This window comes from Oryx dammah, unplaced genomic scaffold (genome assembly GCF_014754425.2).
Source record: "Oryx dammah isolate SB20612 unplaced genomic scaffold, SCBI_Odam_1.1 HiC_scaffold_26, whole genome shotgun sequence".
Lineage (NCBI taxonomy): Eukaryota > Metazoa > Chordata > Mammalia > Artiodactyla > Bovidae > Oryx > Oryx dammah.
In genome coordinates this window covers 57,794,937-57,813,334 of record NW_024070210.1, presented here as the reverse complement: position 1 = coordinate 57,813,334, position 18,398 = coordinate 57,794,937, and the positions used below count along the sequence as shown (strand labels likewise).

The following is an 18,398-nucleotide window of genomic DNA, read 5'->3' as shown; positions in this document are numbered from 1 at the left end:
TTGATCACACTTTATTTGAATATTGGTTTGGGGATTTTTTTCTAAGTGTAATACAGTTTTGATTTGGTCTTTAATATTGACCAGAGTCACTCACATATTCATAGCTTTGGAAGAAAGCTGAAGATAGTATGATCGGAAGCTCTTTCAGTAAGACAGGAGAAATGGACAAAAGATACCCACAGCTTCCTGTCATGGCTCACTTCCTTGCCCTCTGCCATCAAGAAGGGCCGAAGAGCCTATCACTTCATGATTTCCCCCTTGGGTTTAACTTCAGGGGCATTTCTTCCCATTTATGAGTTTGCTTTGCCTTGTCAGAAAACTATGCAACTCTGGAAAGTACTTACTGTTGTGCCTCAGCTATTCAGAAACGTTGACCATGTTTAGAACTTGAAGTATATTAATCAGTTCAGTGATCTGTTCCCTATGCTCCCTTTCATCTTTGTTCTTTTCTTAGAATAAGGACCTCATCCTTAAAGGAAAAGAGGCTTGTCAAAGCTGTTAACTAGCTTATGGGTAAGAAAGACAAATTTATGTTTTATCTTAATGTGCCTCTGCTCCATTATGAGGGAAAAGGAAGTATTTCAGTGTAGCAGTTTTGACTGACTTATAATGTGTTTTGTTCCTTGTAAACTGCTACTGCCTCAAATAAAATGAAAAGAACAAAGAGCATAAATGAATTCACAGAAGACATCTAAGTTGCTCTCAGGATATGGGAAGATTTAGAGAATCAGCAGGAAAACAAATTAATCCTGGGATAAATGGAAACTTAGGGGGAAATGGGTAAATATGATACATTAACAGCTGCCTGTTCTCTTCTCTAGTAGACTTGTCACTATGGGGTCTGGCTCACCCCACTCTTTAAGCAAGCTCCAATCCTTGCCAATGCCTTCCTTCCTAGCTAGATTAAAGTGATATTTGTATTGGGAAAAAACTTTCTATGAACGTTAGGCCCTTAATATAATTTCTCCTGAAAAAATATTAATGTTTTTCTAAAATGTTTTGTGATGAAGTGCTATTTGGAAAAATTCACATTGTTCTGAATTAGTTCTTTGAAAGGAACATATACTTAGCATGGATTAACCATTTTTGCATGCATTTGTGAAATAAAGGTCATGTTCTTAGAACTTTGGAACCAAATGCTGTACTCCTTTTCTCAGGTAGAAACACTGCAGAACTCCACCTCTGGGCTTTTTCATTCCCCTGGGAGTGTGACAGTAGGTGACAAGTAACAACAGTATTTATTGTAAGAATAACCTATAATTACTGTCATTTTTACAGGAGGCATTAGAAATACAAAGGATACAGTGGAGCTGCAAGAGAATATAAAACTCAACCTCGAAGATAAATTCCTTGAGAACAGGAACTCTTCCTGTTTATTTCTTTGTTCTCTACTATACAACATACTACATAGAGTAGGCATCAAATGAATAAAGAATGATTCAGTTAATGATATCAGGCATCATTCTATCTACATAATCATTTTATTTCTATATGTAAGTTCCTTGTGTTGAGTGGTAGCTGATAGTGTTTAATAAAAGACGAATTTTAGCTAGAAAGCCATGTTTTAGCTCTATTATTATTTTAGACAGAAAAAAACACAGAGATTGAGTGGGCGCTGGAATGTCTCCATTATTTGCCCCCAGAGATGTATGGAATAGCTGAGAATAGTGCCCTGTTGGCAGAACATGGTAGGAAAATTTGCATGTTGGCTTCCCACAAGGACCTATTCTGTGCTGTTATTTCATATTTCAGTCTCCAGGATACCAGTGTTGTAACATCTTAGAGTGCTAAAATTTTACCACCAAAATAATTCTGAAAAAGAAAGAAATGGAAATTAATCAAATTAAACACATTCCCCTGGGAGAACAGGATTTGTAGCTAGTGCCGCTTCATCAGAGGTCGGTGATAGAGGAGAAAGCCAGGAGCATAGGAGTGGGGCCCAGGGAGACCCAGCCTCCTGCTATGTGGTGGGGGCAGAGCAGGGTGCCTTGGGCCACAGTCAAGTTGGTGTTGGTATCCCGGGGTGCCATGCGATGAACCGGGGATGTCAGGTAGTGAATTGTGTCAAGGTTCCAGGCCCATCTGCCAGCTTGAAAGCTGCTTCCTATCTGCTGCTGCTGCTACTAAGTCGCTTCAGTTGTGTCTGACTCTGTGTGACTCCATGGACAGCAGCCCACCAGGCTCCTCTCTCCACGGGATTCTCCAGGCAAGAATACTGGAGTGGGTTGCCATTTCTTCCTCCAGCTTTGTATCTAATAGCATTTATTAAGATTCAGGAAGGAAGGTGAGGCCACTGGGGGTTGAGGCCGGGCAGAAGGCCCAGCCAAATGGGAAGGATGCAGGGAACATTACCTGGATGCCCCAGGTGTTCCCTGCTCATGAGGCTTAAGAAGCAAAATCTATTTCAGACCTTACCCATCGCTGGAAATCTGATTTTATATACACTGCTACATTTGTCTGGGGGTACTTGGGTAACAGGTAGGCTGAGTCTGCCGAGAGTAAGGCAGATTTTTACTTACACAAATGTATTTTCTAAAAACCAAAGAGCAGTTGGTAGCTAGAAAGGAGGAGGAGGTGGCTAGGGAAGGCACGGTCTAATGGATTTCCTTAAGCCTTTGGTAGCTCTTTGGCATGTGAATGCAACTTCAGCTAATCCCTCTCCCTTTCAAAATGATACTGCCTTTCTGAAATTTCTTCCATCCAAAGGGAAAACAATCCCCAAATGCTCTGGAGTCAAAATACCAGCAGTATTCCAACCAACACTTCCCAGCAAAACCCAGCCACTGCCAGGAAGAGTGATGGAGAAGGATTGATTTTTCCATAGATGTACTTGCTAAGCCCCAGGAGGAGAGCACAAGAAAACTGCATTCCATGTGTTGGATGGCAAAGATGTGGTTGGTTTTCTTCATACTGCAACATCCTCTGGCATCTTCCTGCAAGACACAACACATTCTATGGGGTTAGAGCCAGAAACTTAACCTGGTGCTGAGTTTATTAGAACTGTGTCTTTTTTATTACTTAAAATTGACCAGGCTCCTCTGTCCAAGAATATTGGAGTGGGTTGCCATGCCCTCCTCCAGGGGATCTTCCCGGCCCAGAAATTGAACCCACGTCTCCTGTGGCTCCTGCATTGCAGGTGGATTCTTTTACCACTGAGCCACTGGGGAAGCCCACTTAACATCCAGAGAATGGTATAAATCTTGCATGTACTGAATGTTCTCTGATGAAAGGCATTTAGAATTAATCAAGGGTGTTTTCTTGTTCCCTGAAAGTCAAAATCAGGCTGTAAAACAAAAACCAGAACCATACCATTGAGCAATTTAGCCATATGTATTTCAATCAAAAGCAAATCTGGATTTTTGATCATTTATTAATCATCAGACCCACTATATTATATTAAAAACTAACAACCAGGCCCCACTTTTCTCTCCAGAAAAGGAAAGAAGACTGAAGCTCCAGGGTAATGAGCCAGAAGTGACAGGGAAAACAGCTGGATACAGTGGGATAGAAGTGATTCCCAGAGCATTTTTATTTGACGGTGTCAAAGACAGCTGCCAAGGTTGTGACCTAGTAAGATTTGGCCGTATCCTCCAAATGTGGTCGTACACGTTGGTGAAGAGCTGCGCTATCTCTGCACTGCACAGAGCAGCTTTCAGCCAGTTCTGCTGCTTAGTAGTTCCCATGTAAACATAAGTCCCAGGAGAGAGCACTTTTAAAACTATAAAGTTGACTCCTGTCTTCATTTTAAAAAGAGAGCAGACTTTTCAGTTTCACCTGGATGAGATGAGGCTAAGGGACGAGTCTAAATTTTTAAAATATCTATCCATCCCAACTAATTCAACGGTATTTTCTTTTCTTGATATTTTTTATATTTTTTTACTGCATTTTTATTGGACTATAGTTGATTTACAGTGTCATGTTATTTTCTGCTGTACAGCAAGTCAAAGGTATTTTCTAAAAATAAAAGCAATTGTTCATCTTTGGCAGGGTCACCATAAGAGAGTGCTTACCTTATGTTTTGTACATTCTCTTTCCAATAATTTGGGCTTGCCTGGTAGCTCAGCTTGAGAAGAATCCGCCTGCAATACAGGAGACCTGGGTTCAATCCCTGGGTTGGGAAGATCCCCTGGAGAAGGGAATAGCTACCCACTCCCGTATTCTGGCCTGGAGAATTCCATGGACTGTACAGTCTGTGGGGTTGCAAGGAGTTGGACACAACTGAGCGACTTTCAGTTTCACACTTTCACTTTCCAATAACTTACACTTTTCAAAATAAGTAACTAAATAAATGTACTAACACATATTGCACAAAAATGAGACAGTTTTTACTCAGATCCAGCTATAGAATAGAAACTAAAGCAGATTGGTTACTTACACACAAAATTAATGCCGCTTGTTTGACTGTGTTTTCTTCATTGTGAAAGAGTTAAAAAACAAGGCATTATCTTTTGGAGAAATTCTTATATATCATCATTAAGGAAATAGAAGTTAAAAAACTTTTTATAATTCAGCTAGAGTAAAAGCTTTAGGCCAATTTAAATTCCATTAATTCATAGTTGGTTTCATTTCAGATAGTGACTGGACTGACATTTAATTTTACTCAGCAAAGTTTTTCTTTGTGGATAATAATGCAAGTGATTATAATGCAGTAATGTGTAAGCAAGATTGTAGGAGTAACATTTAAAATATTAAAAGAATAATCTGTTTTTGAAGATCCTTAAGGTCTTTTGAAACAGCTCTTGCCATATAAAAAGTGAACATACCAAACCCAAGTTATTTTATCTGGTCTTTGAAGCAGGTCTTCAGAGAAATATCTAGCAGAAAACTCTGCTCACATACTTTAAGTTACCCTGAAACTTAAAAGTAACACAGTTGACCCCTTGAACAATGTGGGTTCAGACTACATGGATCCACTTATACGCAGTTTTTTTTTATAGTAAATACTACAGTACTACACAATCTGTGATAATTTGAATCCTCAGATTTCAAACTGTGGATGCAGAGGAACCATGTGTAGGAAGGGCTGACTATAAGTTATGCCCAATTTTTCAACTGTGAGGAGGGTTTCTCCCCAACCCTCAAGCTATTCAATGGTCAGTTATACATTCCCCCCACAGTATATCCCATGACTTAGATGTTTTAGACTGGTCTTTCCTTCTACTTAGTTTGATGATTGAGGTTTAACAGTATAGCCAGTCCCACTCAGTGAGTTCCTGGACCGTGAATGAAAGATAGATTTGTGAGCCAACTAGGCCTCTGCTACTTAAGACTTGGACTGTTAGAACATGTTCAGCCTTAGGGAATGGATGTGGTCCATTGACTGGGTAAAGGTAACAGGGCCTGAAAAACAGATGTCTGTTAGGCAAAATATGGAGCAGCCTAACATTATCTTTTAAAACTGTTGCTGAGTTTTCATTGTATGTTCATTTAACAAATATTAATTGAACACTTATATACCAGGTTCTAGACATTTATAGGCAAATAAAAATAGATAAAGCCTCTGTCCTCATGGAGCTCACAGTCTAGCTGGCGAGGCAGAAAATAAAAACACAACTCTGTCTGTGTGTGTGTGTGTGTGTGTGTATTTACAAATTATGATACAGAAATCTTCAGGAGGATGGTAACAGGGTGCCCTGATATATAATAGGAAGACAGGTGAGCATTAGGATTTTGAGCTCTTAGAATAGTCTTCCTTGAATGGTTCTTAGTTTCTTCTTCCTTTCATCCTATTTGACAGTGAAAGATAACAAGAATGCCTCAATAGTGAATTTTTCCTGTGTTGCTGTCAATATGGATCTTTCTTAACCAAGATATAATGAATTTACAGAGGCCTGATGAAACACGATTGTTGGGGTCATGGAAACATGAAAGGCAATGTGGAATTTTGAGAAGGATACCTAGCTCCTTGTTGTTGCTTAGTTGCCCATTCATGTCCAACTCTTTGTGACCCCAAGGACTGCAGCACACCAGGCCTCTGTGTCCCTCACCATCTCCTGTCCCTCACCATCTCAATTTCATGTCAATTGCATCAGTGATGCCATCTAGCCATCTTATCCTCTGACACCCTCTTCTCCTTCTGCCCTCAATCTTTCCCAGCATCAGGGACTTTTCCAATGAGTTTGTCTTCCTAGCTCCTTAGGAAGACCTAAATTCTACTAAGGACCAGGGAGAAGGCAGAGAGAGAAGAGAACAGTGTGTACAAATTTCATTAGGATTGGAGTGATGTTGGTTGTACTGTGGACTTTGCTGAACTTGCTGTATGTCCCTAAGTTAAGATAAGTCTCCTAACTTCACTGAATCTCAGTCTTTCTTCTATAAAATAAGAGAATTAAAATGAGATCATTTCTGAAGCCCTTTCAGATCCAAAGTCTTGAAAGACTATATAGTATAGTATATAATTTAGTACAGACTCTGAAACCAGATGTAAGAATTTAAATACCAGCTCTGTCACCTACTGGCTGTGAGCTTGAATAAGGTTCTTAACTTCTCTGTGCATTCATTTCCAAAAATGGAAGATAATATTAGTACCTACCGCATAGCAGGAGGACTCTATGAATTAAGAACTTAGAGCAGTGCTGCCTCATGGTAAGTGCTCAATAAGAGTGTTGCTATTATCAATATCCTCTGAAAGAAAATTATCTCTAAAGGATGAGACTCCAGTAGAGGCAGAATGCTCAAGACACTGGAGCAAACATCTAAACAGAACAGTGTGTAGGTTCCAAGATTCACATTTCCTCTATTCCTATCACACCTCCCTTTGTTTCAGCATGGTTTAAAGGGGCAGTTGCTTATTGCTGGAAGAGGGGCTATAACCATAGAATGCTCTATTGGATGCCCATAGGGCCTCTTCTTTCTTAGGACACATGAAGATAATTAAGTCTCTGGGTATTGGATATGTACAGGATATTAAAGTGCTTACTTCGTAATTCTGTCACACGCGCAGTGCAGCCAGTACCATGAGGCAGCAGAGATAAATGCCGGGACCAAAGATGCTGAGATGTGGATTCTTTTAAGGCAATGAGTTTTTTTTCTTTTAAGCAACTTAATGAGACCTCATTAACTGAACTTGGGAAGGAGTTTTCAAATCACAAACAAGTTCGTTTAAAAATTATAAGCATTAACTTTAGCTGACTTCTGTCTGCTGCAGATTCTGTGTTAATGAAGCTAATGCAGAGTTGTAATAAGCAGCATAGTTTTTCTCTTTATTTCTTCATGCTTTTAAATCTCTGAAATCGTATCATTTTTTTTCTTTGTTCTATTTTCATAAATACTGCCTGGATTCAGTTGGTACCTGAATTGTTTAATTAATAAAGAATAAACTGATGGCCTGTATATATCTTCTTTCCTGTGTGCATATGTGTATAATCATGTGACAGCCAAGTAAGGCAAATTGTAAAACTCTACGCAGCCTTTTCCTACATATTCCTTAGATTGAGGGATATCCAAATGGTTTAGAACAGGGATTTCCACCTCTGGAGTCTAATGCCTGATGACCTGAGATGGAACGGATGTAATAATAATAGAAATAAAGTGCTCAATAAATGCATCCATTTGAATCGTCTGAAAGTCATCCCCCTGACCCCAGTCCATGGAAAAACTGTCTTCCTCAAAACTGGTCCCTGGTGCCAAAAAGGTTGGGGACTGCTGGTTTAGAAGATCTTGCTTCTTTAGTAAAAAGAGACAAACTAGCATAGTATGATGGGAAGAAAATTGTTTGTGAATCTTGTAAAATTTAATATGTAGTCGCTTTCCTGGTGGTCCAATGGTGAAGACTCTGCCCTTTCACTACATGGGGTAAGAGTTCGATCCCGGGTGGGAACTAAGATACTGTGTGGCACAGCAGGAGGGGAAAATGTAGTTTTTTTAGATAAAAAGCAAGGAAAAAAAGATAATTAACTCAGAGAAAAACTAGTTGCCTGACATTTTTCTGGAGATCAGGGCCCTAGGGTTCCTCTTTATTGTTCCTTGCAGAGATCAACCCTTCTCTGGGGGAAAAGACCCTGAGTGATTGTGACCAGCCAACACCTCTTAGCCCTGACCACGCACCAGGACCCCACTCCCAACCAGCCACCAGACACAGGAACATTTACTCAGAAAAGCCTCCGGTACTTCCCACTGCCCCTCCATCATCCCCAGGCGCGTAGCATCTCTGATGAGCCTCTTCCCCATCTTCAGTTTCTCCTCCCTCTCCAAAGACTGTTCACAAGGAGCTCAGTTTTTCCTAAAGAGTAAGAAACAAAAAAGTCTTTATGTGAGAGTCTGCTTCAGAAATAACCGACTCCAATTTATAAAGGCCCCTTTCATTCTGTTTGCTGGCCTGTGCTTCCTGAGCAGCCGCGGGTGGGACAGCTCAATGGAGCCTAGTCACAGGCTGCAACTGCTAATTTCCATCCAGGCCTGCGCCAGGGGAGGAGGAGGGAAGGGTGCATGCCGCCCTGTATACGCCCTCCCAGAGTAGCCCTAGGAGCTCTGCCTTTAAACAGACCAATGCATGTTTCCTGAGCGAGGTGGTCCTTTCTACCAAATAACTTGCTTTAATGATTTCCCGTGTACAGAGTAAGTTTATTTTTCATAAAATGCCTTACTTAAAAATAACCGATCAGAGAAAATAATAGGTATTAAGTAGAAAATGGTTGGAACTTAAGGTCTCTTTCTGTTGCAGGTCTGCAAAGTGGTACCCTGCTAAACCAGTCTGTGACATTTCCTGTTGGAACCATCAGGGTGGTGCCCCAAGTGAGGCAGAGCTATTCTGAGAGAGTTCCCTCTTGGTCTTGGGTCTTAGGTTAGAATTACATAGAGGTCATCACACAGTCCAGACCTTGAATCTGAACTGTGGGGGTAAAGAGATGGTTGGTTTTACCGACTCACAACATTTTTTTGGAAGCTGTGAAATCAAATAGTTTTACTTTTTTTCATATATATACAATACATATGTATACACATTTTCATTTTTCCATTCTATATTGATAAATATATATTTTGTATCTATGTTTAAAACATAAATATATAAATTTTATAATATATAAGATATGTAAACATTTAAAATATATTTATATATTATGTGTATGTTTTAGATTTAAATGAAATAACGTTTGTATTTAGGACTCCAGCTGAATTTCATAGCAGCTTTATAAACTGGGAGAATGTAACCATGTACCAGGATTAATATGGTAAAAGTTTCACTCTATCTTATTTTTTTTAATTTTATATTAAACATGGAATAGAATGCAAAATGGATGAGACTTTAAGATAAAAATGGAATGTAACCCTTGCTTGTAGAAGAAAAGGCCGAGATTTTTAGAGGCACAGATTTCTTCTTTTCTCTCAACCCAAGCAGATACCCTGAGACACTGGGCAGCAAAAATCAGAAAGATTCTCTACTCAAAGCTAGTTAAACCCCCAGCCCCACCTTCATTCTGTAATTATATATTCTATAGCCTTTTCAGGTTTCTTTTTTTAAAAATCTCTTTATTTACACTGTTTGTTCCTTCATATCTTTGTTTCACTATGTTGAATTACTTTATTTTTTTAAATATAAATTTATTTATTTTTATTGGAGGCTAATTACTTTACAATATTGTATTGGTTTTGCCATACATCAATATGAATCCGCCATGGGTGTACACGTGTTCCCCATCCTGAACCCCCCTCTCTTCTCCCTCCCCGTACCATCCCTCTGGGTCGGTCGTCCCAGTGCACCAGCCCCAAGCATCCTAGGGTATCATGCATCAAACCTGGACTGGCAATTTGTTTCATATATGATATTATACATGTTTCAATGCCATTCTCCCAAATCATCCCACCCTCTCCCTCTCCCATAGAGTCCCAAAGACTGTTCTATACATCTGTGTCTCTTTTGCTGTCTTGCATACAGGGTTATCATTACCATCTTTCTAAATTCCATATATATGCGTTAGTATACTGTATTGGTGTTTTTCTTTCTGGCTTACTTCACTCTGTATAATCGGCTCCAGTTTCATCCACCTCATTAGAACGGATTCAAATGTATTCTTTTTAATGGCTGAGCAATACTTCATTGTGTATATGTACCACAGCTTTCTTATCCATTCGTCTGCTGATGGACATCTAGGTTGCTTCCATGTCCTGGCTATTATAAACAGTGCTGCGATGAACATTGTGGTACACGTCTCTCTTTCAATTCTGGTTTCCTCGGTGTGTATGTCCAGTAGTGGGATTGCTGGGTCATAAGGCAGTTCTATTTCCAGTTTTTTAAGGAATCTCCACACTGTTCTCCATAGTGGCTGTACTAGTTTTCATTCCCACCAACAGTGTAAGAGGGTTCCCTTTTCTCCACACCCTCTCCAGCGTTTATTGCTTGTAGACTTTTGGATAGCAGCCATTCTGACTGGCGTGAAACGGTACCTCATTGTGGTTTTGATTTGCATTTCTCTGATAATGAGTGATGCTGAGCATCTTTTCATGTGTTTGTTAGCCATCTGTATGTCTTCTTTGGAGAAATGTCTATTTAGTTCTTTGGCCCATTTTTTGATTGGGTCGTTTATTTTTCTGGAATTGAGCTGCAGGAGTTGCTTGTATATTTTTGAGATTAGTTGTTTGTCAGTTGCTTCATTTGCTATTATTTTCTCCCATTCCAAAGGCTGTCTTTTCACCTTGCTTATAGTTTCCTTTGTTGTGCAGAAGCTTTTAATTTTAATTAGGTCCCATTTGTTTATTTTTTGCTTTTATTTCCAATATTCTGGGAGGTGGGTCATAGAGGATCCTGCTGTGATGTATGTCAGAAAGTGTTTTGCCTATGTTCTCCTCTAGGAGTTTTATAGTTTCTGCTCTTACGTTTAGATCTTTAATCCATTTTGAATTACTTTAAACAGCAGCTTTCTGTCCTGATTTACTTCACAGACCAACCCAGAAGCCCCAAGTTCCTAACGTAAGGTCCACTTAACAGTTTCATGGACTAGAGGAAGTCAGTTCATTAATTTAAACCCTAGTTTCCTAGTCTGAAAATAGGAATGATGGCATCTGCTTTGCCATCCCAAACAGCTATGAAGTCAAAATGACATAATATACATGGAAGGCCTCTTGTCAATGATGAAGTACTACTTAAATATTAGTCATCCCTATGAATAATTTTAGTCGAGATCAGTGGCACATCATTATACATTTTACTAATGTATTAGTTACTAGATGAAGAACTGTGTAGGGGGAGGAAATTTTGAAATATAAGCCATCTAAGAAGATCAGGTCTATAGTGTTACCTCAGTGAATGACTTCAGGATTTGAAATGATCACATATCAGGAGAGAGAAGGAAGAAGAAAGAGATGAGTAAATGTCAAAACAAAGTTCTGCTCTGTGGTTCAGCATCGGGAACTTGAAGTCAGAATAGCCTCTGACTATTGGCCCAAGTTGCTATAGAGGAAAAAGTCCTTAGATGATACTTACCTTCAATTATTAGACAACCCCAAGACACACACCATGCAGTTCTGAGTATAATATTTCTCACAGCCAGGATCTGCCCAAACTGTAAATGGTCAACACTAGCCCCACTTAGCTTTCAAAATAAGTAATGCTCTTGTCTACTTCTGCTGGTGCAGCCAGTCTCTCCTCCCTGGTGTTCACAAGGACAACCAGAGGTTGTTAAACATGTACTGTGTATGGGGCACTGTACTAGCGCCGTGCAAACAGGACTCATCTTATTTTAACCTCACAGGTTACTTTAACCTACCCTAAGAACTCGGGCTTCCCTGGTGGCACAGAGGTTAAAGCGCCTGCCTCCAATGCGGGAGACCCAGGTTCGATCCCTGGGTTGGGAAGATCCCCTGGAGAAGGAAATGGCAACCCACTCCAGTATTCTTGCCTGGAGAATCCCATGGACGGAGAAGCCTAGTAGGTTACAGTCCACGGGGTCGCAAAGAGTCAGACACGACTGAGCGACTTCACCTCACCTCAAGAACTAGATACTTTCATATATCCATTTTACAGTTGACAAAACTGAGGCTGAATGTTTAAGAAACTCAACCAGTGAATATAGGGCAAAAGATCCAACTGAAAGATAGTAGTGTGACTTTAAACTTGGATGGGTTCCATGTCTCCCTGTACTTTGAACAAGTGGCATGGCCGTTGCAGAGAAAGTGCAGAGGACACACTGTTCTTGGGGCCTGCTACTCAGATTCTCTTATCAAAAGCCTTAATTATACTTAGAGAGGTGAGGACAGAGTAGAGCCCAAAAGGGAAAGGATCCAAGGAAGTGACAGATTGTGTTTTTATTTTGGAAGCTAAATGAGGGTTTGAGAAGAACAGAGATCTCAGATCATTGAGAATGAAAATGTCATTTTTAAAAAAGTGATCTGTTCATATTTAGTGAGCTCTTAGATCTGCTGTTGGCTATGATAAGTTACACTGGGTTGTTTTGCTGTCTTCCAAATCTTTTGAAATCCTCAGTTTGACATTATGTTTGCTTATAACACTCTGCTTCACTCACCGCATTTAAGTTTATTTAGAGAAAAATCATGAAGAGCAAAGCAAAATAGTGGATTTTAGATCTTAACTTTTAAAAATATCCCATCTCTTACCTTCTAAACAAGTCATAGAAATTATAGGCAGAAGTAGATTCGTATGTTGGAGAAGGCAATGGCAACCCACTCCAATATTCTTGCCTGGAAAATCCCGTGGACAGAGAAGCCTGGTAGGCTGCAGTCCATGGGGTCACTAACAGTCGGACACGACTGAGTGACTTCACTTTCACTTTTCACTTTCATGCATTGGAGAAGGAAATGGCAACCCACTCCAGTATTCTTGCCTGCAGAATCCCAGGGACAGAGGAGCCTAGTGGGCTGCTGTCTATGGGGTCGCACAGAGTCGAACACGACTGAAGTGACTTAGCAGCAGCAGCAGCAGATTCCTATGTTAGGATAACAACAGAAGGTTTATATCTGACTCTAGAATGAACTTTGGACTAATGGTGGGAGGGTGGGGGGTATAGTAGACAGATATGTAGGCCAAAGTTTCATGTTCCAGTATATGGCTGACCAAAAATGGTCTTTGACACAGGAGCACAGTGACTCCAGTGCTGATCCCTGTTAGAGATTCTGATTTTTTGAATGGTTTCTTTTGTTACCCTTCATCAACTATTGATATGACTTTTAATTCAATAAAAATTAGACTAACATTCATGATAGTTATAATAATTATAACAGGTCTTCCCTGGTGGCTCAGACAGTAAGGAATCTGCCTGCAATACAGGAGACCTGGATTCGATCTCTGGGTTGGGAGGATCCCCTGGAGAAGGAAATGCTGCCCACTACAGTATTCTTGCCTGGGAAATCCCATGGAGAGAGGAGCCTGGCGGTCTACAGTCCATGAGGTTGCAAAAGAGTCAGACACAACTTGGCAACATGCATTTTCACTTTTCACTATAATAGTCTTGGTATTAAAATCACTAAAAGATAATAATCCATTTGAGAAAACACTTGGATATAAGTGCCAGGTGTCTGTATTTCTCTGTTTTCAGGCTCATTCTTTTAACTCATGGTCTGATCAGTAACTCAGTGTGTGGGCACCTTTCACAAGGTCTTCTCCAGTCAGAAAGAGGCAGCTGGTGGAGACGGATACGCTCTCTGAATTGGGTCAAGTTGCCAAACTTACTTCATCTGATTCCTTTCCTTGGCCTGTTAATGAAGAGAAGAGTGTTCTCTCCTTCCGGGGCTGTGCTGGGCTCATTTTTTGTCTCCTCTGACCATTAGTGGTTCCATTTGATCAGATAATTCTGAGTGACTAGTCAGTTCAGCAATATGGGAAATAATTTTGTCTGAGATCAAATGTCTGTTGCTTATTCGGTGCTGAGGTCATGTTAAATTATAATCACCACTCTTCTCTGAATCCCTTTTCCCAATTTTATAGTATTAAAAGTCTTTTTATTCAGATTTTCTTGTGTCAGTCAGGGTCTCTGGTTCGATTAAGACCCAGATGCCATTGTATAAGTAACAGTAAACAATATTAGAACTCCGAAGTCACGAGGGTCTGATTCTTCATGTCACTGGCTCAAATTGCAGTTCCACTGGTTCAGTTTGTCTTGATCATGTATGTGGCCGAGGATCGATTATTAATTCATTTCCAAAGCTGGAGAAGACTGTTGGCATCTTTCTTTTCTGCTTCTCTTATGAGCTTTTGTCACATACTTAAATTAAGTTCCATGCCTTTCTCACTTTCACTTGAACCATTTCATTTAAGTATATGACTTGGTTCAATTATGTACTTGTATACTGAGCATGCTATCAGTGCTTTGCATTGATTAGCTAGAGAAAATTATTCTTATTAGTTTTTGTACTTTAGTGTTTTATTATTCATGATTGAATCACAATGTCCCCAACACAGGTATTATGAAACAAGTTTTTATTAGTACTTTTGTTTTCCAGAGGGGCTCTTTATGTACCAGATTCTTTTTTTCTAGCTTTATGGAGATGCAATTTGCATGTAACATTGTTTAAGTTCAAGACGTACAATGCGATGATTTGATACATGTATAACTGTGAAATAATTACCACAATAAAGTTAGTCATATCTATTGCCTCACATAATTACCTTTTTTGTGTGTATGTATGTTCATAGTCACCACGCTATACATTAGATTCCCAGAACTTATTTGTCTTATAGCTAGATGTTTATGCCCTTTGACTGATGTCTTCCTGTATCCCTCACCCCAGCCCCTGGCAACCACTACCCACTACCTAGAGAGAAATTCTTTCTTAACAGATCACTGTATTTCGTGTGAGTACTATAAACTCTCATTTTTTTTTTCCTTTCTCTCTTTCTGGAAAAGAAATGTGTTAGATGTCCTTCCTAGGTGCCTCTGTTATACCCTGGGTTTTCTCCTTTCATAGTGCACAAGATGCTATGTTGAAATTGCCTATTTATGGGTCTGTCTCAGCATCTTTACCTTTAGAGTGGGACCTCCTTGGAAATTGCGTTGTGTCTGGTTTTCTGTTCTACCCCTGGCTCCCTGTATTGCTTGACACCTTAAGTAGGCAAACCCGAAATCTCTTGATTACACTGAGATGCCAAAGGAAAATAGTGCCAGAAGTCTGGCAAGACTTCTGTGTAATAGACAGTTACATTAAATCAGGCCACCCAGTTGTTGAGAAAGAATGATCTGTTAGGTAAAGGAAGAGTGAAAGTTTTGGAACTATGTCTTTTTGGTGTTCTTCATAAATGACAAACAGGTCCCCTTGTGTAATTAAATTCATAAGGTTTTTTTTTTTTTTTACAAGAATCATCTCTGTTTTATTTATTTTACAGAGTAATGGTTTAAAATGAATACACTTGGGCGCAGTAAATATTTTGAAAAGAAAAGCATCAGAATGGGCATCAGAAAAATAGCAACTCATCTTACACACAATAACTAGAAAATATTTTTGTCTGATCATTTAAGGGTTACAAATCCTGAGAATGTTAGACATTGAACAAACTAAGTACTACCTGATAATTAAATCTTGCTTGGAAATCATCATTTTAAAAAATGCTCTGAGGTACAAATCACCTATGTATTAAACATGAATCTTTTACATTTTACAAAGACTTTAAACAAATATATCAAACGATTATACTTCAGTGGCTCTAAAACAGCTATCAGTCAGGTTCCAGGACACACTGTTCCACGATTTCCCGTAAGTTGGGGTTCTCCATGGCAGCCGCCACTCGCTCTTTGTCATTTATCTGCTTGTTGATATCTTCCTCTGTTGAGTGGGTTCCTTCAGAAATGTAGATTCCCAACTTATGTTTAAACGGTAAACACCGCTGAAGTTTTACTCTTAAGCACAGCCCAATAAGAGTCGCCAAAGAGCAATGAGGTACCGTTGGCGTGAACCTTATAATAACCAAATAGTCGTCTTCATTAATCTCCTGAACCTCCACACAACTTTCCGTTACCACTTCCAGTTCTTCTAAAGTATTGGGCTTCTCTGGGTCCCGGATGGTTCGAATCAAATCATAAACTTCTAGCGCTTTCTCTTCCATGATCTGGGGCTGCCGGGCAGCTCCCCACTCAGAGAGGCCAGAGAGCCACAGGAATCTGCTCAGTGTCCAAGAGAGCAGTCCGGACACCCGCTCCATCCTTACGTTCCGCCATCCCTGGCGACTGTCCCATCCGAGCCCAATTCATAAGGTTTTGTCATGACACCAGAACACTGTATGGAAATACCAAGTCTCCTCTGAAGTCCCTATTGGGTGTTTGAGTTTGCCAGCCTTTGCACCATCACAGTAAACGGTATGAACCAAACCACCATTCATATAAACCGTGTGCTCTCTTTGTTCTCACCAGACCACAACTTTAGTAATTTTTACAGACTTTTATGTAAGATTCTGTTCTGACATTTGTATATATGTAGAACTCTTACAATAAAAAGCACTTCACAAGCAAGTGGGACTATTGATGTTAGGGTTTTTTGGACCAAATCCCAGGAATTTCAGTGTCTCTGTAATGTCAGAGTATTAATTAGACTTCTGTGAGATGAACTGGGTTCATTTAACTAATGATGCTGGGAGGGATTGGGGGCAGGAGGAGAAGGGGACGACAGAGGATGAGATGGCTGGATGGCATCACTGACTCGATGGACGTGAGTTTGAGTGAAGTCTGGGAGTTGGTGATGGACAGGAAGGCCTGGGGTGCTGCAGTTCATGGGGTTGCAAAGAGTCGGACACGACTGAGCGACTGAACTGAACTGAATTGAACCTAACGAGGAGTCACCTGAATGATGGCCGAGCAAGTGCGCTGGGGTCGATGCAGGGCTAGTTGTTATTTCTTCTCCAGCTATTTTAAATAGCTGCTCTACCTGGGCCATTGACCACTTGTGTTCATCCCATTCCTGTCTGCTCCTCGCTGGTGGGTGCACCACATCTGCGTGACCCATCTGACATTTGCCGAAGAAGTGGAAAGGTGTGCTAGAGGCAAGAACCCAGTCACTCACTAAGCAGCCTTTCAAGACACACAGCGTTTCTGAAAATGAGTGTCTATAAACCATAATTCTATATAATATAAACCATAATTCTATATAATATAATTCTATTCATATAAACTATAAACCAGAATTCTCTAGCAACTCCAACAGAATTTGCTTCTTCAACCAAGGCAAAAGATAAAGAAAGAATGCCCAGGCATTAGTCATAAATATAAGCCTTGTGTGCTAGAACCCAAAGTAAATGAGAGAGGGTAAGGTTAATGAATATCCATATGTTGAAACTAAAAGGACGTCTGCCTCTCTTTTTCACTCAGTTCTGGTGTGATTGTCGTGGAAATATTCTTTAGGATGAGAGAAGACCACATCCCTTGATCCTTCTATGCTTGGTAGGGCGGAAAATGCAAGGAGGAGGGAAGGCTGGTTTTGAAAAATGAGGCTGGCAGTAGTAATTGATGTAGGTTGCTCTGATGCCAGTTTGACAGATAATGAAAGCTTTTATAGGAGATTTTCAATGCCTCTGAAAACTATTTGCTAGGATGTTGTTATGTTTTCGCCAGCTGGAAATAAATGTATCATCCTAATTTTAAACTCACCAGCAGTGAAAGCATTTATCTCAAGAAATTCCAGAATACGTTTCTATACAGATAGCTAATCACCATGCCTGTCTGTGAAGTGGCCCATTTATCTTAGCCTCAACTGCATGACAGTGTACGTTGCCCTCAGCCAAGTGAATAATGCTCTAACCAGGCATGAACAGCTCTTCTGACTCTTCCACACATACTTCCTTTGGTGTGTTTGGTTAGCACACTGTACAAGTATGGTCTGAACACTCATTCCTCTTCAGCAGAGTCAGCATTGAATAACAGAATAACAGGACTCTGTGGTCCTATTATTCCACAAAATGCTTGTTCAGGCCTGTCCTGCCTGTGCGTTGGTGATGGAGGACACAGAGCCCTGAGCCTGACCCATCTTCAGCAGCATGAGCTCCATCCTTGGCCCTGCTTTGTAGAAGAAACTAGTCATTTTCACAGGAAAGACCCAGTAATAGGACTGTATCTTCTGGGGTTTTCTAGTGAAAGTCCTAGATCTCAGAGACTTAAGTATTGACTTGTCGTCCTCATCTGTAACCTTGGTCAGGTCATCTGATCTCTCTGTTGTTTCTTCATCTGCGAATTGGTTTCTGGTTTGCCTCAGAGGTGTTTCCCCAAATAGTGGAAAATACAATATGAGTTCTTGAAGGTAACTTTACACTGTTGTACTTATCATTCTGTTCATACTGATAGCCTAAAATTAAATGAAACAAGCCTCAGGAGTATCACGTGGAAGTTAGTGTCAAATCCTCTCACCTTCAGGTAAGGGCAACATTTAGATTGTCCATCAGAAAACCTGATTTAAAGCTGACTTCCTGTAATTTTTTTTTAAGTTCTAAAATACAAGAACTCTCAAAGCCCATCTATAAGTGATGGTAA

At 40.1% G+C, this 18,398-nt stretch overlaps 2 protein-coding genes across 6 annotated transcripts in view; one reads left to right on the top strand and one right to left on the bottom strand.

Moving 5' to 3' along the window:
* The window catches only part of GNG2 (G protein subunit gamma 2), a 132,900-nt gene that overhangs the window by 61,760 nt on the left and 52,742 nt on the right, over positions 1 to 18,398 (top strand). The window lies entirely within an intron of this gene.
* On the bottom strand, positions 15,224 to 16,121 carry LOC120853098 (cytosolic iron-sulfur assembly component 2A-like). Its single transcript, XM_040226738.1, has one exon. The coding sequence runs from the start codon at positions 16,082 to 16,084 to the stop codon at positions 15,602 to 15,604; it is 483 nt and encodes a 160-aa protein (XP_040082672.1). The 5' UTR covers positions 16,085 to 16,121; the 3' UTR covers positions 15,224 to 15,601.

What these genes read in the sequence shown, in the direction of transcription:
- LOC120853098 (XM_040226738.1), bottom strand. Translation starts at nt 16,084, where the DNA reads ATGGAGCGGGTGTCCGGACTGCTCTCTTGGACACTGAGCAGATTCCTG.